The 24,433-nt window shown below is 32.7% G+C and overlaps 1 protein-coding gene, 1 long non-coding RNA gene and 1 pseudogene across 7 annotated transcripts in view; 1 reads left to right on the top strand and 2 right to left on the bottom strand.

Annotated features, from left to right (window-relative positions):
* The window catches only part of LOC118203721 (uncharacterized), a 75,898-nt gene extending 59,190 nt beyond the window's left edge, over positions 1–16,708 (bottom strand). Inside the window, exons 1-5 of one of the 6 annotated variants that reach the window (XM_085808776.1) lie at positions 16,346–16,708; positions 15,778–15,879; positions 7,044–7,128; positions 2,827–2,906; positions 2,569–2,719 (exon numbers count right to left, since the gene is read on the bottom strand). In XM_085808776.1, the coding sequence (XP_085664902.1) occupies positions 2,828–2,906; positions 7,044–7,128; positions 15,778–15,879; positions 16,346–16,424 (345 nt within the window). In that variant the 5' untranslated portion in view covers positions 16,425–16,708 and the 3' untranslated portion in view covers positions 2,569–2,719; position 2,827. Of the gene's footprint in view, positions 1–2,568; positions 2,720–2,826; positions 2,910–7,043; positions 7,129–15,777; positions 15,880–16,345 lie in introns of all 6 variants that reach the window. The other 5 variants (XM_085808769.1, XM_085808781.1, XM_085808789.1 and 2 more) reach the window with 5 other exon arrangements.
* On the bottom strand, positions 5,529–7,030 carry LOC146999598 (uncharacterized). Its single transcript, XR_015038826.1, has 2 exons — positions 6,093–7,030; positions 5,529–5,992 (listed from the first exon to the last, which is right to left on the bottom strand). It is a non-coding gene; the product is annotated as an uncharacterized LOC146999598 (long non-coding RNA).
* Positions 16,709–19,165: 2,457 nt separating the features above from the next.
* LOC118204821 (inositol polyphosphate-5-phosphatase A pseudogene) lies at positions 19,166–19,854 on the top strand (annotated as a pseudogene).
* The last annotated feature ends 4,579 nt before the right edge of the window (positions 19,855–24,433 follow it).

The raw sequence follows: 24,433 nt of genomic DNA, 5'->3' as shown, positions 1-24,433 counted from the left end.
AAGTAGTTAAAAGTTAGGCTCTTCAGCTATCACTAAGAGATTTAAAGAAAATGAAACTTAGAACATTAAGTACATTAGCTTAGAACATTTTGTAAATATAACGCTGATTTTTGTTGTTTGACTTCTGAATTAGTATTAAGTACAGTCTTCAAATAGAGTATCACTGAAAAATGTAAGTTATTAACATGCAAGATTTTGGTTACCAGGTAGTTGTCGAAAACTGCACTCTCTCACTTCCACTTACATACATTACAACACTGAAAGCAGGGGTGAGGAAATAAGTTTAACCTTTTGAAGACGGAATGGCCATTATAGTGGCCATAGAGTCCTCTGTTTGAAATGACAGGATGGTCCACTTTAGTGGCCATGTCATTTTCCCCCATTTTCCAGGCTGAAAGAGTGGGGTGAAATGTCGAATTTGACATGCCTGGTGTTTTAACTACTTATCTCTTTCAAAGGTCTTTGTGTTAAGAATCCAGTTTTTCCCAATTTTTCCCTTTTAGTTCTTGTAGCTACATAGCTACCGAATTTGCGATAACTGTGTTTGTAAATTGTAAACAGAGCCTTGCGTTGCTTTAGAATATTGCATATTTTTGTAAGTTTTTTAGGAATTATTTTGACATTTTTCTAGAAATACAGTCAAAAGTCTTTAATCCGGATGTCCATAATCCAGAATGTATAATCCGGACCTCAAAGCTACAAACTTTCTGCGCAAGCGTAAATGCATAATGCATTTAATAATAACACATAATACCTTTACGCATGCGCATATATGTTAAATACCGTAATTTCGCACGTAAAGTCCACGGACTATCTGTGTTTAAAATGCGAATTTTTGAAGCTGCGGACTATCCACCAATGCGGATAATACGCTGGTTGTTCATGGTTAAAATCGTTGAAATTTAAAAAACACGAAGTCGTGAACTGCCCATGATCAAATATAAAAAAAGCGAGAGATTCCAAGAAAACATTCGTATATATCGTATCAATAGTAAACCATAGAGCATAGTGTAGAACGAATGAGCAGTAGCAAGTAGAGCTCCTGAAATCCAGGCTGGGCGCATCAAGCGATGCCGGGATATGAGCACTCACTTAGTGCAACCAGAGTATTGTATCCCAGTATCCTTCGCACTGCTTTAGCGCAACTGCCGGGAGGGGGAAAAGTTGTTGATGTGTCAGCTCGGTTTTTAGGAGCCTTAGTAGCAAGTACCTGGAGTACGAAAAAAAAGCGTGATTCGTTTACTTATAGCATGGTTTGGCGACACCGAGTGAGTGGGGTCGAAGGTCACATTTCATTACCACTTATCATGAGGATAGCACGTTGCAAAGTATTTTGTTTTCGTATTTAGTCTTTCATCTTCGATAACGTTGATGAAACATCGCATTTTTTAGATTTATACTTAGTTCTTTGTTTCTAAAATACATTAATATTGCCGTAGTAAAAAAAACGTAATTTCGGACGTACAGTCCACGGACTATCTGACGATTTTTGAAATTTTTTTTATATAAAATCGTGTCTGCGGACTATACGTGCGAAATTACGGTAATAATTATTTAAAAGCAATAGCTATTGACAGGGCCTTTTCCACCAACATTATTAATCAAGCAGTTACAAAATTCTCATCTCAACACACTAAAAGGTTACAACACACTCTTGTGTTAGGAGATTATAAAAATTCTGTTGTCATTCCCTTCTTTCCATCAATTAGCTATAAAGTTGCACATATTTTGCAGAAATTTAACTTTCGGGTTGTTTATTCTCCCATCAATAAAATTCCGAGTTCCATACTTAAGGACCACATTCCGGATATGAATTCTTGGGGTATTTACAGGATTCCTTGCCAGTGTGGTTTAATTTACATTGGCCAAACTAAGAGAGCCTTAAAATTTCGTGTCAAGGAACATGAGGCACATGTTAGAAAAAAGGAAACATAGAAGTCTTCTGTTGCTCAACATTGTTGGTCCGAAAATAACACTTTCAATTTTTCTGCTGCCAAAATTATTCAAAAAACATCTTCCATTGGAGAACTGGATTTTCTAGAGGCATTTAACATTCAAAAAATTCTTTCTGTTCTTGTTAACGATCCTAATTCGAATCCATCTTTGCCTTTGTCCTTTAAAGAAATTACGTTTTAGTTCTGGTTTCACCAGCAGATGGCGCCACTTGCTTATTCTTGTCCAGGCTTTCTTATCTTATCTAATCATTATTTCCTATCTTGTTCATTTGCGGTTTTGCAGCTGAGGATGGTGGTTCGGTAAAACCATCGAAACTAGTTCTGTGAAAATTTTGAAAATTAACACTGATTTTTGTTGTTTGACTTCTGAATTAGACTTCTGAAGAGTACTTATTCGGCGTGTTATTGTGTCTTAAATTTACAGTCTGTTTCATTAAAAATTAAATGTTCCACTCTGCAATGACTACTGATATTCATATCAATAATCAGATAAAAGTAATGCAGAATAAATAAAAAAGGGCATAATGCAATATTTTCTTTAATTATTTCATACAGTAGGATTAAAAGTCTCAACAACTGCTGAACTTATATGATCATTTCTGAAATTTCTTACCAGCATAGGATGCATTTTTAAAGTAATCCTTCTCTCTAACACATAATGTGAAGACTGATAAATTGCCTGTTGAAAGCAGAAGTTATATCTTCCAGCTGTATATATTGAAGAAAACTACTTATTACTCCCTTCTAACTAATCCATTTCAATCCTGGAAGACAATAAAACAGTTAAACTCCACACATACATATGTTAATTACACATAAATATAACAGCATCTAATAACTGTATTTCTACATGAGACTTCAGTACACTTACGTTAAATCATTGCAGTGGTGCTATGTACTAGCGCACAGATCAGAGGCCAGTAAATTCTTTGCCTCAACAAACCTTGGATACTGCTATAAAAATACAGATACCCCTATTGAATATTTGGATATTAATACCTTTCAAACATAATGCATTCTTTTTAAATCTAGTCTATTAAAAAAAATTTTTTTTGAATAATAATTGTTGTAGTCAGTTTGACTACTTCTAGTATATTTCATTCTATATATACCGTACATCTCATAAATTTTTAGCATTCTAGTATACTCAAAACAAATCTGCTACTTATTTTTAATATTAACAGTGTTAAAAGCATCAACAAAATGGGAATTAGAATAATTTAGTTTAATATTATTTTCTTTTCTCAGTTCTGTACATGTCATATTCAAGAGCAGAAGCATGATTTCTTCTCATCTTGATGTCCGCTAGCCTTCTCCCTCAGAACACATTCTTACAGGAAGCTGATGAAAATAAGTTTATAGCCATAAACTATAACTTAAGCACTTTTCATGCACTGTAAGGTAATTATTATAATGAAAACAAATTTTAAAAGTAAACACTGTAATATCAGTAATTAACTTTTATTCAGACATAATTTGCACAAGTATAACCAACACTATGTGTATTTTAATCTATCAGTTGCTGCTTCAGTTTGCTTAAGAGCAGGTAATGTAGCATTTCTTAACCGAAAGAATAAAAGAACCAAGTTTGCTATGTAACTTTTTGTTTAGATTGCTTTTACAGCATAACACCACTTGCAGTGAAGTCATTGAAAACATTTATGACAATTTGATGGAGAATGCAAATTAGAAAATTTGGTATTTTCCAATAACTTACAGCCCCCACTCAAAAGTCATGAAATTTCTGGAAATTTTTGAGAATATTTGCAAACTTATCAGCAACTAATTTTTTGCCAAGCTAAAGTGCAAACAACAATAGTTATTTTCAGAATTATGGTGCACTAACAATTCCATAAGACTAATAAATTGGTAAAAAAGCAAGAAACATCAATAATAAAACATTTATCTTTTTCAGTGCTGCTGTTTTCCAGACACACTGATCATCAAAGACTAGCAAAACTTGGTTCCATGCATCTTCTGCATTGCACACTGGTGAAAACAGACATTCCTGTGTTGACACATAAATATTTTTCAGTGACTTCATGGTCTGCAACATTAACTATTTTGACAACATTCTGCTTTACCTCATATATGCATTTCTGTGACTTTTCAGCCGATAATCAGAAAGTACCAAAGATTGTTTTCTTTTTGAATGGGAGCAAATTTGCTTTATGATAAAAAATTTTCCTAACATAACAATATTAGTTAAGACCATGTTATGCCTCTATCATTCATCAGCAGATCTTAAAAAATAGCAGTACTTTTTTATTTTTGTTATTTCATTTCAGAATCAAAGCAGAAATCGTTGGTTGAGTAATGTAAATAAATTGTCTCAGATGATATAAATATATAGGGATTTTCTCGATGCTTCTGAATACTTTTGTTTTGGGCGATATGGAGATATATATGCTATTACATTAGAGGGTTTTTTTATTCATTCCTCTTACAATATGGCTTGTGCTGAGATGAATATTTTATCCAGGAGGCTCTTCACTTTTGCATAGTTTTAAAAATTCAGTTTTTCAAAGATTTCTGTCAACATTACAAACACTATTTGCTTTAATCCAGTCATTCCTATGTAAGTCAATAAGAGTGGTGCATCATCGGAGTTTTCAGGTTTGAGACCCAACCTCCATTGAGAAACAGTTTGTGTGAGCACATTAACAAAAAATCTTAATGAACATATTAATGATATAGAGTTGCGTGAATTTTAAAATGTAATTACCCAAGCATTTTCTATAAGCCTCCAGAAAGTATAAAGACAAGCTGTCGAATTGGTTACTATGTTAAGATATAAAGATTAGTCCCCTTTTCATTTTATGCCAGCAGTTAAGCAATATTGTAAAGATAAAAATTTCAAACTTAAAGCTTTATTAAGCTTAGAGAGTGCTGTAGGATTCTCTGGAAAATTCATGTTGCATTTCCTTCTTCCCAAACTACTGCATCATACAGCCATAGATTAAACAGTGACAGCTGATATAAGTCATCAATATTTAATAGTGATAAATGATATTATGAGAGGATGACAGTGAATCAGACCATCAAGGCAACTGGCAAGGAAGGCCTACATTAAGAGATTTTTGGAAGACAGGAATATATATGGGACGCAGTAACTAATATTGGAGATTTATGGGCTGAAATAAAAGAGTAAACAATAACTGGCTTTTGGAAACAATTATGCCCACAAATTATTAGTAATTTTACAAATTCTAAAGAAACTCCAGAAAATATCACAGATGAAATAATAAGCCTAACAAATGAATTAAACTTGGAAGCTAACAACGAAGATATTAATGAGTTGATTGAATCTCACTCAGTACCTCTGTCATATGAATACTTAACTGAGTAACAAGAGCTAAATGAAATACATAAAAGTGAGGAAGAAGAAGCTGATGGGTGATACTAAACAAGCTTTATTTAGTTTATAAAGAAAACAAAATAAAGTGCTTAAACCTGTCTCATCAATTATTTATATCAGGGGCGAGCAACCTTTTTAATCAACGGGCCAATTTAAATTTTAAAATTTTCTGGCAGGCTGCACATAAAGTAACACTTATTAATAATTTACAAAACTTTATTTATAATGAACATGTACAAATTTTAATGCAAAATAAAAACAAACAAGAAAAGAACAGAAAAACTAATTTACTTGCATCACTCAGTCTTGATCGGTGGTCATTTTTGATTAATTTCATGGTTGAAAATAATTGTTCGCAAACATATGTACTTCCGAACAGAGACATCATTTGCTTTGCATTTTCCATCAAAAGCAGAAATTTCTCAGGGCTCACATAAGATTTATAAGAATTTTCGATGTTTACTGAGCAAAATACATTTTTTAAATCGGTATTATTCTGCATGTCAATCACTTCCATTTGAAAGTCTTCAGGAACTGTATCCACATCGATATTAAACGGCGAGGAAAACCTTTTCATGGAAACCGCTGTCTTCTCAGCTTTGAAGTCGTAATTGAAATTCGTTGATTAAAATGTCAATATATTGTGCATATTTTTTAGGAGTAGTAACGTTTTCTTTTTCTAAATGTGGAAAGTGAGACACATTATTTTTGACAATAATATTGCACTCACGCCTTTCAAGAAACACAAGAATTGCTAAAATTGCTAGTTAAAAGCTTACCACTCTGACTGATTGTGTGACGGAAGCAAACACAGCAAGCACAGACGTGGCGCATTTGTACTGCATGTTTGAACAAGTCACCGACAAGTGAGTAACTAGAATAGAAGAGAAACACGCCAATGTGACAATTAAAATCACAATAACAACCCGTACATATATTAAAACACTCAATTGATTTCGAGGGCAGCTAAAGGTCCCCCTCATCAGGAGAACGAAATTACTAGAAAAGGGAAAAGAAGAAAAATAAAGCATTGGCAAAGGAATCTCAGAAACACGTGGTCGTTAACAGCACACACATGGTCGAAACCGGATTTTAAGTTAAATTTACACTGGCCACCTATTTTTACTGAGATAGTAATCTGATCTGATGATGGCTATCTGATCAAACATATAAAATGTAGACTAAAAAGCAAACAAACCAGCAAAGTCAAAAAATAGGGAGCGAGGGGCAAATGCACCTTCATGCACTAAGTCTGAACTTCGAACAACTCCTCACAAAAAATTGTTTCGGTTTAGTATGTACTACCATTTTATTATAATTATTTTTATAACAATATATTGATGGGAGAAAGTCAATAAAATAAATTCAATTTTAGAAATGCTTGGTGGGCTGCATAAAAATGTTTAACGGGCCACGTGTTGCTCACCCCTGAATTATATTGATGAACAAATATTTTAAAATACGATTTTTAATGTTTTTTTACATTCCTCTATTTTCAAACATTTAATATTTGCACATATTTTTAGAGACTGATTATATGTGAAGGTTGAGGGCTGCTTGTATACTGCTTAGCAAAACACTTGTTACATTACAAATGTCAAGGAAAATAAAATGATAAAGTTTTGAAGTTAATTCTGACAACTATGCGAGTGTTCCTCTCAAAATGTGCCAAAAACTGGAACAACTGGGCTATAAAGTTAATTTATGTAAATATTTCTCCAAAGTTATACTTAGCCATGTAAACTGCCCATCTCAAGAAGACGGTGCATCCTGTTAGCATGTAGTCCCAAGACAGTGGTTTGGAGACTGAGGTGCCTATCAAAAAAGGATGAAGTCAGTTATACACAAATACCTAAAAAGTACTGATGTACGAATAATTGAATTAAATTGAAATATTTTAAGCAGAAATGTAAATAATATGGAAATAAACTTTATAACAGAAAGATCTATAACAGTCAAAAGTCTTTAATCCTCGTCGGGACTTCGCCGATTCCGGATTATAGATCATCAATTTAAATCTGGTAAGATGGCATGCAGAAATTATAAAATTAAAAATATGAAACCGTAATTTATGAAATAAAGAGCAATTATGATCTAAAGAGTATCAAAATTTACAAAAGAAAAAAAAAAAAAAAAAAAGAGCTTATTATTTATTTGTTTACTTTATTAAACATTTCTTTCATGCGCGCATGCGTAAAGCATACATTACGCATAGTCAAAATTAGAAAATTGCAACCAGAAAACTATTTGATGTGTATTCGTGATATTTATAATGATAAGGAATTTGATTTAAATCATATAAAAGATGGAGTACATAGAGATGAAATACTATATTTAGTAAGGAATTATAAGCTGAATAAAATTACAACATCTGTCCTGAAGATAAGGATAGTGCTGACAGATCAACTTCAAGTTCATTGCGCGCCGCGACGTCCCCCCCCCCCCGCACAGCAGCATGAAATTGATAAACAGATTTCGGAATGGTTAGAGAAACAAAGGATATGCCTTTCTCCATTTTTTGCAGCAATTCCACTTTTTGTTTGATGGACATTGAAACACGCTTTCGCTTTGTAGATCCTTTGGCAGCTCCTGAATCGGAAATTCGTTTTGACATAATCGAAGGTTAAGCTTATTTTTATAAAATTGCTCTAACAGTTTGCAAAAAATAATAAGCCGGATCCAATTCGAAGATTAAGGAACAACACAATTTGAAACATTAACTGAAATAGATAGTTAGATAACTTAGATTAGCTTATACCATCCGTTATACATTAAACGCGCACGCGTCAACTCATTAATGCGTTGACGCATGCGCGGAAAGTGTGTAGCTTTGAGGTGTTATTATCGGATTAAAGACTTTTGTCTGTATTTGATTTGAAAAAAAAAAAATATTACAATATGCAAATATTTACATCGCAAAAATCTCCAGCAGAAATTTAACAATAATGCACACTATTGCATTTATTATGAAATTTAAAGCTTTGTTTAATAATTTAAGCAAGAATATAACTTTACATCCTTAAAGCCAATTTTAAAAATTACTTATGATTAAAAAAAAGCACAAAATATTTTCTTTTCTTGTGCTCTGTTAAAGTAATATGCTAAATGATATTACAGTAAAACAATTAAAAAATTGAATTAAAAAATAAACAGACGCAACATTTCTGCTGTGGAGAGCTCGGCCTACGTTTTTTCCCGTGGCAAAAAGGCAAATGCATACCCCTGTATAATCAAATAGAGTGACACTTTCATATTCAGCAAAGGTAATTATACTAAATCATGCTATTACTTTTATAATAGTTTAATGTAAATTTATATATTCAGAAACCAAATAGGTGTAAATTGTTTATAATTTTGAAATTAAAAATACCTTTTTAATAATTAGCAAATAACTCTACTATAAATTTATAATTAATATAAATTATTATAAAATAATATATAATAACATATACAGTCAAAAGTCGTTAATCCGGACTCGTCGGGACTTCGGCGATTCCGGATTATCGATTTTTCTGGATTATAGATCATCAGTTTAAATCTGGTAAGATGGCATGCAGAAATTATAAAATTAAAAATATGAAACCGTAATTTATGAAATAAAGAACAATTATGATCTAAAGGGTATCAAAATTTACAAAAAGAAAAAGCTTAATATTTATTTGTTTACTTTATTAAACATTTCTTTTAATGTAAGTTGTTTAAGTTGCTTTGTTTCATGTGATAATACTTTCTCTTTAATTCTATTAAACAGACATAAATTCTTGTTTAGTTACAAAGTTCCGCTGTTCAAGTCCTATAATTGCTGTGCCGAGAATACGCACAAGCATATTTCGCAGCCGTAAAGGTCTTACGCGCATGCGTCAGTGCGCAGAAAATTTGTAGCTTTGAGGTCCGGATTATAGATCATTCCGGATTATGGGTGTCCGAATTAACGACTTTTGACTGTAATTAATATAAAAGTATTGAATTAATTTTAAAGCTTTTTTCAAATTTTTCTAGCTTTTAACACAGTAAAATCTACAATAATTTTTTGTAAAATCTACTTGATGATTTAAGTCATGTTCTGTAGAGAAAACAGTAATATTTGAAAAAAAAAATTTTTTTTATTTCCTTTTTTTAAAATAACCATAAGATTTTGCATAACACTTTATTATTATTATTATTATAAGGCCTTTTTTTAAGCTTTATAAAACACATATATTTTTTTATATATTTTATAATTACAAAATAATTTTGAAAATAAAATACAAACATGCCTAGTATTTTCATGCATTAAGCTGCAGAAAAATAATCATTAAAGACATAAAGTAAGAAATTTAGAACTAATACGGGGTTTTGCTTGTTTGAAATGTTTTGGTTTTAACATTTTAAAATTCTGGTAAAAGTACATTTACGGGTACCATTTTCGCAAAACTTGGTGGTACATGGATACCGAGTATGTGACTTGTTATTTTGGTTTGTGTGATTTTATTTATCTTATACAAAGCAAAAAATAACAAAACTTGCACAAACTCGATATCCACATACACACTAACCTATTTTCACTTCAAAAAAAAATATCCCAGAATTGCACAAACTAGGTTTTGTGCACTCTCTCGACTTTGTCCATGTACACATTGAACTATATTAACTTAAAAAGTCAAAGGAGCAGCCAACAAAAATATATATAATCTCAATAAACTACATTTTAAATCGGCTAATCTTTATGAACATATATATGTATGGAATATGGTAACAGGTAGTTTAGCAACATTATGGTAGGCTATAAAGGTTACTACCTAGGACTTTGGGAATAATGTGAGAAGTACTCAGTTCCGGTTATGCATTATTTTGTGTAAGGGAAATGAGAGATCATGAGATATGTCATGTGACATTTATGGACGAATTACAGTTCTTTAATCGGAAAAAGGTGGAAATTTGGAAAAATACCTGCAGTACTATAGTATTTTGTATTAAGCTTCATTGTGTGTTGTGTGAAAGAGTGTTGATTAATTTTTGGATCCCATGGCCCTATGTAAAGTGAATTCGAAATGGGTATTTGGTGGGATTGAAAGGGGTAGTAATAAGTGTTTTTTTTAAGGTTGTGCGAGATAGAAGTAAAGATTGCTTATTAAGTTTTATTAAGCAGTATAGTCTACCTGGTACAATAATCATATCTGATTGCTGGAAGTCATATGCATGTTTGGAGGATGAAGGTTTTCAACATCTTGCTGTGAACCATAAGTATCATTTTAAAGATCCTAAAACAGGCGCACATATGAATACAATAGAGGGCACGTGGAGTGCTATAAAAAGCTCCATTCCGAAGCATTATGATAAAGAGAATTTTGCTTTTTATTTAGCAGAGGAAGTACTATGGCGGAAAAATTTGCAGAAAAAATCATTCAATAATTTTATTGTATATATAAGAAAAGTTTATCCGCCACGTAATTAAGATTCTGAAGAAGATTAGGCTGATCTTTGGAATATGGTAACAGGTAGTTTGGCGACATTTTGCAGGCGATAAAGGTTACTACCTAGGACTTTGGTAATAATGTGAGAAGTACTCAGTTCCGATTAAGCATTATTTTGTGTGAGGGAAATGAGAGATCATGAGATATGTCACGTGACATTAATGGACGAAATACAGTTCTTTAATCGGATAAGGGGGTAAAAATTTGGAAAAATATCTGTAGTACTATATTATTTTGTCTTAAGCTTCATTGTGTGTTGTGTGAAATAGTGTTGATTAATTTTCGGATTGCATGGTGCTATGTAAAGTGAATTCTAAATTTTTAAAGCGTTTATCTGATAATAATAATAAGTTGAGATTGTGTGAAAGGAAGGATATTACAGATAAGTTTGAATGGCGGTGCAAGAAATCTGGTGAAAATGGATATTTTGTGAAACAGAGTGTAAGGAAGGGTACGTGGTTTCCTGAAAGTAGTTTGAATATGGGTGAAATTTTATTAATTTCTTATTACTGGGTGAATAGACTGCCAATTGACTACTGGATTTCGGATTTAGAAATTAGAAGTAGTACTGCAGCCGATTGGAACTCTTTCTGTAGGGAAGTGTGCGTGCCACGTAATAAAGATTCTGAGGAAGATTAGGTAAGTTAGTATTTTTAATCATTTGAGGATATTATTTTTATGCATTGTTCTAAATGTAAGGAGTAAATAAATTAATATGGTATTATTGGAAAATTGTTATTAGCAATGATTTAGTTTAAAGTAATTAGGATTGTAATCTAATTTTTATTAATTTAATGTATGTGCTTATTTATATTTTAAGTAGTGTTTTTTAATTTAATTATATTTTAATTTAATGATCGTGATTTTGTCAGTTATACGTTTGTAGTATTTTGGAATACGTTTGAATAGTATACGTTGAGTATTTTCATGCATTTTCATGAAATTTTTCTAATTTATGAGAAAAAAGCAGTGTACATGGATATAGTGAAGAGTGTGCGCAATGCCATTTTTGTGCAATTCTGGGATGTTTTTGAAGTAAAAATAAGTCGACGTGTACATGGTATAGTGATATTTTAATTAAATGATCGTTATTTTGTGAATTTTATGTTTGTAGCAATTTGGTATATGTTTCAGTTGAAGTAAACGTGCATGGAAATAATTTAAATATTTGACACTAAGTATTTGCAACTATTTTTAATGCTTGCGGTATAAATTCGTTGGTGATGTTTATAATATAATTTAATAATTTAGAGGTAAAAGGTTTTGGATATTTTATTGGAAAGAGTATATACTTTTTTGCGATCAGGTAATTTCATATATGTGCTTTTTACCAAGTTTAAAGATTAAGAAAATTTTCCTGCATTTTTGTGCAAATTTTTGTAATTTATGAGAAAATAGCAGTGCAGATGGATAAAGTTAAGAGTGTGTGCAATGCCATTTTTGTGCAATTCTGGGATTTTTTTTAAGTAAAAATAAGTCGACGTGTAAATGGTTTATGTGTATGTGCTATTCTGAAAAACGCGCAAGGAGTTTGTGATTGTGCACTTTTTCCCAATTTGGCAGTTAATATTTGTCATGATTAAGCAGTTTTGTTACATAATATTTCTAGCATAAGTGTAATTCGGCTAGTAGATTGTTGGAAAAAGTGTTGAGTAAATAAAAAGAAAAGAAACATGTCTTTACTTCGTGAAGACAAAATGGCGGCGAAAAAAAAATAGAGGGTTGCTGTAGCAGAGTTGGTCGCCAAATTTTCGCCAAAAAATCATTAAGTTACCATAATTCAAAGATTAACCTTTAAATCAAACAATGAAATAACATAAGAAAGGAAGGTAAAACTCTGATATACGCCCTAATTTCACTAAATGTGGCGATATGTGTTCTGCGCTGGTTTTTGGCGCGACTGTGCGTTATATAGCAACCCTGTTGACGTTGAAAAATCTTTCGCTGGAGCTCGTTGGTTCGCGTCATGCTCGTTTGTTCACATCTGTGTCTGAGAAGATGGGGAGGGGGGGAGATAAAATGGTGAAAGTTGTTGAATTGAAGTTCGGCAAAAGGAAATATCATTGTGGCCATCCTGTTGAGAGACAGTGAGTGTTTAGAGGAGTGGAAAGAGGGATTTAATCCTATTATCCGGTGCACACGGGATTTGGCTACTTTATGATGAGCAGTAAAAACCGGACATATACGATGAGTAGTTAACGGGTCATTCAAAGAAAATATACAGTTAAACATAGTATATACTATGTATATAGTATATATACTATGTGTGTATATACATATACTATGTGTGTATAGTATATATAGAGAGAGATGTTCTTTGGATCATTTTTGGTGTTGGCGATAATTTTCAAAGTCGCGCCTAGGCTGCACCGTATACTAGGATTTTACCAAAGAGGGTCTGGGAGATTATTTTTAGTGGCTATACATGATAGAAGTAGGGATTTGTGATTATATTTATTTGTGAACCATAATATGAATTGGTTGATCTTTGGATTATGGTAACTTGGCGATTTTTAGGCGAAAATTTGGCGACCAACTCTGCTACAGCAACCCTCTATTTTTTTCGCCGCCATTTTGTCTTCACGAAGTAAAGACATATTTCTTTTCTTTTTATTTACTCAACACTTTTTCCAACAATCTACTAGCTGAATTACACTTATGCTAGAAATTTTATGTAACAAAACTGCTTAATCATGACAAATATTAACTGCAAAATTGGGAAAAAGTGCACAATCACAAACTCCTTGCGCGTTTTCCAGAATAGCACATACACATAAACCATTTACACGTCGACTTATTTTTACTTAAAAAAACATCCCAGAATTTCACAAAAATGGCATTGCACACATTCTTAACTTTATCCATCTACACTGCTATTTTCTCATAAATTACAAAAATTTGCACGAAAATGCAGGAAAATTTTCTTAATCTTTAAACTCGGTAAAAAGCACATATATGAAATTACCTGATCGCAAAAAAGTATATACCCTTTCCAAGGATAAATGTTTCCATGTATAAAATAAATAAAATATCCAAAAGCTTTTACCTCTAAATTATCTATTATATTATAAACGTCACCAACGAATTTATACACAAACATTAAAAATAGTTACAAATACTTATCAAATAATCACTTTCATCAAATATTTAAATTATTTCCATACACGTTTACTTCAACTGAAACGTATACCAAATTCCTACAAACATAAAATTCACAAAATAACCATCATTTAATTAAAATATCACTTAACCATGTACACGTCGACTTATTTTTACTTAAAAAAAATCCCAGAATTGCACAAAAATGGCACTGCGCACACTCTTCACTATATCTATGTATACTGCTTTTTTCTCATAAATTAGAAAAATTTCACGAAAATGCATGAAAATACTTAACGTATTCTACTTAAACGTATTCCAAAATACTACAAACATATAACTGACAAAATCACGATCATTAAATTAAAATATAATTAAATTAAAAAACACTACTTAAAATATAAATAAGCACATACATTAAATTAATAAAAATTAGTTTACAATCCTAATTACTTTAAACTAAATCATTGCTAATAACAATTTTCCAATAATACCATTTTAATTTATTTACTCCTTACATTTAGAACAATGCATAAAAATAATATCCTCAAATGATTAAAAATACTAACTTACCTAATCTTCTTCAGAATCTCCATTACGTGGCACGCACACTTCCACTATTTCACACAACACACAATGAAGCTTAATACATAATATTATAGTACTACAGTTTTCCAAATTCCCCCCCCCCTTTTCCGATTAAAGAACTGTAATTCGTCCATTAATGTCACATGACATATCTCATGATCTCTCATTTCCCTCACACAAAATAATGCGTAATCGGAACTGAGTACTTCTCACATTATTACCAAAGTCCTAGGTAGTAACCTTTATGGCCTCCAAAATGTCGTCAAACTACCAGTTCCTATATTCTAAAGATCAGCCTATGAATTTTCTGGATAGTGTGTCTGGCTGTCATATAAATACGATAGTGATTACGTGGTGGCATTTTAAAGGCGATATGAAATTAGTATTTCTGCTGTTTGCAAAAGCATTAATTCATGGTAAGGGCATTTTATTTTATACTTGTTCTTATTTTGTAGAATGTTATGTTCATTGTTTTTTTAGTATGAATTTCTGTCGTTATTGTTGTTTTTTTAATTGTTTTAAATTTATTTTAGTTTATTTTGTTGATTAGTGCGTAGTGTCTAAATTACGCAATTTGTAGATGTATTTTAAAGTTTAAACAGAACACTGTGTACATGGTATTCTTTGAAATTTATTGTTGTTATGTTAATTTATTAAAGTGAGGTGTGAGTAGTTCGTAGATTCGTTCGTTGCCTAAATTGCGCAATTCGTAGATTTTTTTTATATATTTTTTTAATAAGTTTAAACAGGATGCTGTGTACATGGTATTCTTTGAAATTTATTGTTGTTATGTTAATTTATTAAAGCGAGGTGTGCATAGTTTGTAGATTCCTTCGCTGCCTATATTTTGCAAATTGTAGATGTTTTGGTTTAATCCTAGTATCCAGTGCACACGGTATTTGGCTACTTTTATGATGAGCAGTAAAAACGGGGCATATACAATGAGTAGTAAACGGGTATTCAAAGAATATATATAGTTATACATAGTATATACTATGTATATAGTGTATAGTATATACATAGACGTTCTTTCAGTCATTTTTGGTGTTGGCGATAATTTTCAAAATCGTCCCAAGGCTGCACCGTATACTAGGATTTTACCGATGTTTTTTCAAGTTAAAAAATGTCGCTGTGTACAAGGATTCTTATCAAATATTTTTGGTTAGAAACTTTACGTTTTTGCTATCTAAATTTTTTGCGTTTGTTTCAGACTTTTAGCTTGAATTGTGTGTTCAAAACGTGGTTTTTGCAGACATTTTAGGCTTAAAGTTCGAAATTTAAACAAAATATTTAGATAGTAATATGGCAGCGTGGAGTTTCTTACCGAAAATGTTTGGCGACTTGAGGGTGCATATCAGAGTAGTTACGAAAGGAAATTCATCTTTGCATTCCACCAGTATGGTCCAATCTTTAGGGCCAATCAAACCTTAGTATAGAAGAGTGGGGGCCAGAGACATTAAAGAAAGAAAATGAATTACATATAAAAAATCACTAGTTTAATATATCACTTTATTTTACGGTCTAGAAATCAATGTCATGATTGGCACTGCTTTTTTGGTACAAGTTTATCAATGGCCACTTTAATTTCAGTAAGGCAAAGTCTCGGGCTCGATCCAGTAAAGCATTTTCAATGCGATTTCTTGTTTTTGATTTAATTTGTTTGACAGCAGAAAAAGCACTTTCACATACATATATACTGTCAAACATTGATAACATTTGCAAAATATAGATGATTCAAAAGGTCCGCAATAAATACCAGCAATAATAAGTACTTTTAATAAACTTACTGCGAAATGCGGGAAAAAACCAAAAGGGAACACGCGCATCACTACATAAATGTTTTTTTTTTTTTTTTTTTCCCTTTAAATTATTGAAAACGATCATACACTTACCAACATAAAAAGGCGCGTCCAAGCCTAAGCTAAGTAAGCAACGTCTTGGTATGAACATTGTCTTCTGAGATTGAGCCATGAGATAAAATCCATACTTCAAATGAAAACATAGTATTTAAATTTACGCACACAAAGGACACAGATGTCTCGTTTTGCATCCGCTAAGTCTTCCTAACCATAGGGTGAAAAACAGACGTGTGAAGAAAAGGCAAATAGAAAGAATAGAGAAGCTTTAGCTCGTCATAAATAAAATAGAAGTTCGAAATCATTAGGTTCGCAGTTTCCATCATGATCTGAGAATAAACCAGCAGCGTCCATTTTTGTAAAATCAAAACATTGCATTACGGCTGTGAAATGTACGTTTTTAAGCTGTTCCGTGCATGTATTTTCCAGTAAAAATATTGTTACGAATTTTGTATTTAGTTAGATATTTTTAGTAGAATTATAATTAAAATGGTTTTATTTCCCCATGTAATGCAGTGCATATTGAATTTTAAGAGAAAGCTAGGCAGAAAAAAAAAAAATATATATATATATATATATAAGAGCACTTGCACTTAAAAGTTAATAAATGAATATCTCTTTTATTTGTATTGAAATTGAATAAATGTAATTGACTACTGTGTTAGCTGTAACAGTAATTCTATCATCTACTTGGTTTCTGATTGGTATTCTATCCTGCATGGTTTCCAGACACTCATTACGAACACCTGGAAGACACTATTTATTATAATGAACACAGCTTTCTTCTTCCCTTTTGACTACACTCGTGGACGCAATCATAGTTTAGGAAATTTACTACTTCTTTTCAGTTTCTTTCTCTAGGCCCTTTTTTTTTTTTTTTTTTTTTTTTTTTTTTTTCCTCTATTAATTTGGGACTATTTATTTTAGTTTTATTTGTCCCATCCTTTCTTCCTGGCCTTTCAAACTCGTATAAAATGTACGAAGTTCCTTTTTACTTTTCTCTGAAATACGAAATTTCCCCTTTTCTATATACCTTTCCTTCACCTAAGCTTGATTTTTTGCCCATCGGTGCAGAAAGACTTAGCAGGTGCAGAACGAGTCATCTGTCTACTTTATCGGCCTGTCTGTTTAATCTTGAGAAGCAAAGAAATTACAAGCACTCTTTCACGATCGAATGAAAGTTTTAAAAAGCAGGAAAGAGACATTTCAGCTCAGTTGCTTAGTTAGCTGCCGTTGATATTGTTGATCACATTAGACTTCTCTGTGCTTTGCTTTGCGTTCTGTTTAACGTTTTTAGTAGTTCAAAGTATTACTACTGATTATTACTACGTGAATATTGTGAACACTTTTACAAATATTTGAGAAAAATTCCAGTTTTTGATTATATTTCTTTTGATAAGAATAAATTTTATTAAGCTTTTATCGGACATGTGCGTTCAATCTGTTACGAACCCGTACGCACGCAACACTTTCTGGTGACAAACGTGGGATTGAATGTGATTGACAAGAGCGACCGAAGTATAATTAAGACAGCTCATGACCGCTTTTGCTCATTTTGCTGCATTCCAAGAAAAGATGGAAGCTGGCCAAGCATCCTTTAAAAAGATTAAAGATTAAGAATCCGTTAAATAAAAATGAAAGCTCTTCAAAAAAGTTGGAAGCTGGTCAAAAATCTGTTAAAGCAAAAGATGAAAGTAGGTCAAAAGGAAATATAAAAGAGATTACCTGTATTATAGAATTGACCTACCTGTTGAAAACGAAGTTGGACATATTGAAGAAGGACTTTCTTCTGTAAAATAACAAATAGAAGAAAAAACTGTGAAGAAACGAATTGAAGGAAGAGTTTCTGCCATCCAACAACAAATTGATGACAGAGTTTCTGCTGCCGTTGGCAAAGACGTTGACACCTAAAAGAAGTGTAGCGAAAGCAGAAAACAAACCTGAAGGTTTAAAATTTCTACCCATGTCTGCTCGTATCTCTCTGAAGCTTTCCATCTATGATGGGAAGGCCTCCTGGCAGTTGTACAAAACACGATTTTCTATAGTGGAGGAAGCGAGTAGATGGGATGCCCAAGATAAGGTTGTCATCTCGCCGCTTCTCTGAGAGCAAACGAGCAGATATCCTTCAGACTCTTTCTGAAAACAAAAGGTTAGATTTCGAAGTTCTATCCGGGGCGGTGGAGCTGCATTCCGCGAAGAAATGCTTAAATGACTACAGCAGGCTACAATTAAAATCCCGTGAACACAAGTCCACGGAAACATTCCAGAAGCTCGCCATGGACATTGAAAGGCTGTCTCATCTGACCTTTTTGGAGTTCCCGACAGAAACAAGGGAAATACTGTCCTTGTAGTACTTTATCGACGGCATAAAGGATCCTGAAATACAGAAAGCTTTAGGAATGGCGGATGTCAAGGACTTAAAAAAAGTTCTAGTGCAGGAGTTCTCAACCGGTGGTACGCAAGGGGAAAACAGGTGGTACACAAAGAAGCAAAGTATCTTTAACTATGAAATTCAAAAATTAAGACCCCAAAATCCTGATTGAGTTTTTTCTCTGACAATCACAAGTTTATGAGATCTGAGCTTTGTTCAAGAGTGGTGGTAGTATCAGTATTTTGTAGTAGTGGTTCTAAAAGTTTTCAGTTTTTGTTTAGATGGTACGCGTTACTCAAAAGGTTGAGAACCGCTTCTCTAGTGTATACCATGAAATTCGAGGCAGCCCAGCAAGCAACTCGTAGAGATCACCACCTAATCAGAACTCAAGTCCACGAGCCAGTGGATCAATTGATGGCTCGTTCAGATGATTAATTCAGACAAGTCAGTGCCTTGATACGAATGTTTTATCAATGCCTGCACCTCTTTGTGCATATGAAAATGAGCCTGTCCATGTTGAACTCCGTGAACGGAAGTCTGATGAAGATGAGTTTGAAGACTATGAATATGAAAATCCTGAGTTTTCCATTAAAGAAGATATGGATACAGATGCTGATGACCACAAGAACTGTTGAAAATTTGGCTCAGGGAGTTTTTACTGGTGGTTAAGCGTTATCAACCAAAATTTATAACCTTGCATTGCCAAGAAGTTGGAGGTAAAAATACTAAAGAATCTATGGGGCATGTTGAAGAATTCTTAAGAGCTCTCGTAACCAGTGAACAGCTGTGTCCTTTTGGTCAGTTAAGGATATTTCTTGATGAAGATATCAGATGTCCAGAAAAATATACAGCACTTCGAAGTTTATATTTTATACATAACAACTCAAAGAATGTTCAAATATGGGACTTGCATGGCCACAAATACTTACCTTTGACAGGGAAAGAAGTTTATATTGGAAGTATTGAGCATTTTGGAACGAAAGAAAAATTAAAATTTCCCACAGAGATATTTCTTGAGAGTGAAGGATTCATGAGAACACGCTGGAGTATTGGTCATACAATCTTTGATCTAGTCAATATACATCTTTTTCATGACGCATCAAATTTCATAGCCATGGAAGATGTTTTCTACTGACCAATATGAGAAAGTACCATTCTTTATTTTTGGAGACTTTAATTTTCGCTTAGATACCAAAGGTGTAATACAGGATTGCTAATAGGACAAATTTATTTGGAGAATATCTGCCTCGGGAATTTCATAGAAAACTTTCGAAGGCAAACTGTCTTCTGTTATTCTAAACAAGCTGACCACGAGGTTACGAAATCGATAATAAAAGTTTTGAATTCTTGAGTTATACTCATTAGTTGAGTCTTCTTTTAAAGTACAGAAATAATTAAATTCAACAAACTACACAAGAAGGGATCCTCACATGGAAACGCCGACGCCTTTTCCGGAAGACCCTGCTCAGAAAGCTGCCGTTATCATGCTGGTAGAAGAAAAACACTAGATGCTGGGTCTGGTCGCGCGACAAATTGCAACCTCACCATCGGCTGATCAAGACGTATGTAGTGATGATGAAGTCGAGAGAGACCAGCTGAAAGACGGCCACATTAAACCCATAACTGACTTAACCCTTACAGGCACATTAAACCCATAACTGACTTAACCTTTTAAAGTTGAAATTTCGGCAGGAAAAAGGTAGGCGGTCTAATCAGGCCTGGAAGAGCATATAAGTAAAATTTTGTGAATATAGCATTTATCGTTTTAATTCTCTTTGTGTGCCCGAAGCGGAAACACTGAATGAGTAGAGCTTCGAAAAGAGTGCTTAAACGAGCATAGCTGATAGCGCATAAAAGAGTAAGAGATTTTGCCTAATATTAAAAAACACTAGATTCTGAATGCAGACTTAGCATTACCCAGGGTGTGTCACGGTTAGGCCTGCTATTCTATACCTCTTAAAAAAGCTCTTCTTGGTTATATGATGATTACATGCGTATAAAAAAGTAACTTGGGCATATGATAGTTACATTATTTACATTTCATATTTACACTTTCGTTTATTTTTATCATGGTGGTACTTTTCGAAAAAAGGGACACCACCTTTGAAAAAGCACAACCCAACATTGCATGTTTTGCCAGGATCCATATTAGATTCACTAACTGAAGGCAATTCGTGTAGCACTTTCGTGCTTCAGAAATGGTCAGTCCTCTCCAATCCATTTGGAATATAGTTAAAAATCCGATAAAAAAATAAACTAATATTATATCTACAATTAGAAATTATAAACAATAAAATTAAATTAAATAAATATCTACAACTCAAGACTATCAAAACGTAGCGCTAACAAAACTTCTTTGAAGGAAAGCGAAAAAGAAAAAGTGACCTGCTCTAGTGAAAACCCAAACAATTAACTGATAAAATTACCTCTGACTTTCAGAAAATCACCCCAACAATTCCTTAGTTGATATACAAACCTTCCATCAAAAAAAAAAAAAAAAAAAAAAAAAAAAAAAAAAAAAAAAAACATCAATATTTGTATTAACTGGTTGGTATTGCAATATTTATGAAGTATACAATTTAACTTTCGGTGGAGTATAATATGTATTAATTAAATACAGAGGTGCATCTAATAAAGACAAAAATCTTACCGGACAGGTTCCTAACACAAACTCTAGTGCTGAAAAGAGACGTAGCAAGTTCTCGACTCACTCCGTAGGTGTCAATGAGGGCTGTATACAAAACTCTTGCAGACCGAGCCAGTCCTGCCATAATGAAGTTGATTACGAAGCATGCAAAAGCTACGTCCCAAGCAAAACCACGGTCTCACTCTGCAGCCCCTGTTCCCTCAGTCATTGCTTCCTCAATTCAAGTTGTTTCAACATTAAAATTCTCAGAACTTCTGACCTTATATGTTATTTTTGAACAATCGCATAGACTTTTACTTGGTTTTTGTTTGCTGATTATTTATGAAGAGATTTTTGTTATCATAATTCGAATTAATCCGTAAGCAGGTGATCCAATCCATTTGCTTCTTTCCTGCTTGAAGGAGTTTTGACCGGATAGAACTGCTTCCTTCATTCACTGTTTCAAGTAAGGGTGCGTGAAGCAACGATTTTACTCAAAGAAGAAAATAATCTCATTAGAATTTAGCCGCAAAAACCTAGCAGATAGTATTGTATATGACAAGTTGCTCAATGTGCGCGATAATGACGGCAGAAATAAGATACGCATGATAAGATTTTAGCTAATACCTTTTGCTAGATCTTAGTGTTAGGGGATTTTTTAACCTGCATACTACGAATAAACTAAATGCAGAATTTTGAAAAGATACCAGCTCTGCCTCGAAGTCTAAAATCATGCTAATAAAATTAGGATTCATAGAGCGAAATATTTGTTCAGCAAAATGAAAAAACGAAATATTTATTCTTAATATTTAACTCAAAATGCGTGTAGGTCTCTAATTGTGAAATATTAAATCAAAGTCTTCTTAACCCTAATAGACAGACAAGCGATAAGAGCTCCGTCTGAATTACTATGACAAAAGTTCTGAGAAGGTTAAAATAACCTCTTTATTAAATCTTTAAATTAAATAGAAGGCACTAATTATGAGTGCCAATAACCTTCACAGCTTGCGGGTATTTTAAATAATATAAGTGGAAATTCAAATTCCAGTTGGTCGCTGGCAGAGGTGGGCGATAAGACGTCAAATTACAGGCGAGGATCTCAAAATCTCTAATTGTAAGCTATTCAAAACCTTCTACTTAAATAATCTACCACCTAATTTGTATTCTGGTGAGAATTACGAAAAGAAGCATTTATAAGTAAAGGTTTTCAATATAATAATTGGATAATTAACATAAAATACCTTATACCTGTGCAGAGTAATTCGGTTATATCAATGTAGGAGACTGACGAATTCCGCCAATGCCTTCGACGGGATATTCGGGATTCCGAACATTCTGAATGCACGTTGAGCGTGCTTCACCATGAAGGCATCCGGAAAGGCGGCAGAAAATACCCTAAGCCAAAATAATTTCTTCTTAGACACACTAAATGGAAACTTTCAGAGGGAAGAAATGTTTCTTTAGGTACCATCTGTCTTCTTTTCGACTGCAGTAGGTTCTTCTGCTACCTTTCCTTGAAAAAAAAAACCTAGCCAAATTAAAAAACTCCTACTCGATTTTACTGCCTTTTGTGTATTCTGTTAAAAGCGCTTTTAATACCTGATTATGCATTTGACGAACAAAATTTCTAGTTTTCCACCTACACACTAATATCTATTACTCACTACGATTTCTTACTTTAGTGTTGCTACTTAAATCAAAATTCATCCCAAAGGTAAAATTAAACTTACATGAAAATATGCAAGTAGTAACATAAAATTAGTTCTCTTGACTACAGCTTGCATGTTATTTCTTATTTTTCAATGTTATTCAATTTTTTTTTCAAGTAGATGACTAGTGTTGGCATTATTATTATTAGTCCAAAGGGGCTTTCTTCCTGAAGGACTATTGTTTTCGTTTTGCGATTTTGCGTTAGTTCACTATAAAGGTCCGTTTCCCTTTTCAAACTGTTGCCACCAAATGTTAGAGTCCTGCATTATATTCGAAGAAATTAAATAATGAAAAATCTGCATAAATGTATGTATATTTCTCGCATTGTGATAGAACAACGGTACCTAGAGCCATCGAATTTTGAATGACGTAATCCTATTATCGATTTCATATTTTGTAAATCTTTAACGAATTTTTGACTAAAAAAATTTCAGAGCGAGCCATGGCAACAATGCACAGAAAAAAAAGTTTTTAACTCCAGCGCGCGAGACTGCATATCGGAAATTCTAAAGATATGCTCAATTTAAAACTATTTTGCGATATTGCTGTTGAACTGAATTTTAGGGTTTATATGAGAAGAACGTGATATTTAATAAATAAAGGTAACAGGCAAAATGTTAAAAAAAGGCCCCTTTGGACGTAATTTAAAATCTGAAACCTTTCAGATTTTTTTTTTTTTTAATGAGTCGAAATGTTTGTAACTCAGCTCTGTAAGCTCATAGATTTCATAATCTTTACAATTGTTATTTAGTTTACATACCGCATGTAAGATAATCTTCATGTATTCATAGCAATAATTAAATCCTTCTCATTATAAAAAGAACTAATTTCGATTATCTAGTCTCCCTATAACGCATTCTGTACAAGTGACTCTTTCTCCACCACAATAAAAAATTGTGCTTTGATTTCTGCTATTCCTACATTGCGTATTATGCGTTAAATGCATTAATCTTCTTCATTAACAAGCTAATCTAAATTAGTTGATTGGATTTGCAAGAAACGTTTATTTAATTAACACGCTATTTCATTTCGTTTAAATCATTATTGAATTTCTGCCATTTCGTTTACTTCATAGAAGATGTAAATGAAATGAGTTTTAAATTTGAGCGAGAATTTAAACTTAGGAGAGAGAATTTGGAGCCACACGTCACGCGGTGACACTTAACTATTATTAACTATATTGCTACCAGCTGACAGGCTGGTCTTTAAACCAAAAATTAAATTAGTGATTATGGAATAGAGAAGATATGTTTTAGGCTTTAAATTCAAATTTTGGCTTTTAAATATTTTGAATCATTCGTTACTGTCTGTTAAGCTATAACGGAAAAAATTAAGTTTGTGAGTTGTTTTAATTAGCTAATAAAATTTTTAGTTTGTTTTTTTAGTTGCTAAGGTAAATGTAGTTGAATAATTAGTC

The sequence above is a fragment of the Stegodyphus dumicola genome, chromosome 1 (genome assembly GCF_044657685.1).
Source record: "Stegodyphus dumicola isolate Sdum_Otavi_A_Nest chromosome 1, ASM4465768v1".
Taxonomy (NCBI): Eukaryota; Metazoa; Arthropoda; class Arachnida; order Araneae; family Eresidae; genus Stegodyphus; species Stegodyphus dumicola.
Note: the sequence above shows the minus strand (reverse complement) of the source record. Positions and strands in the feature narration are given on the sequence as shown.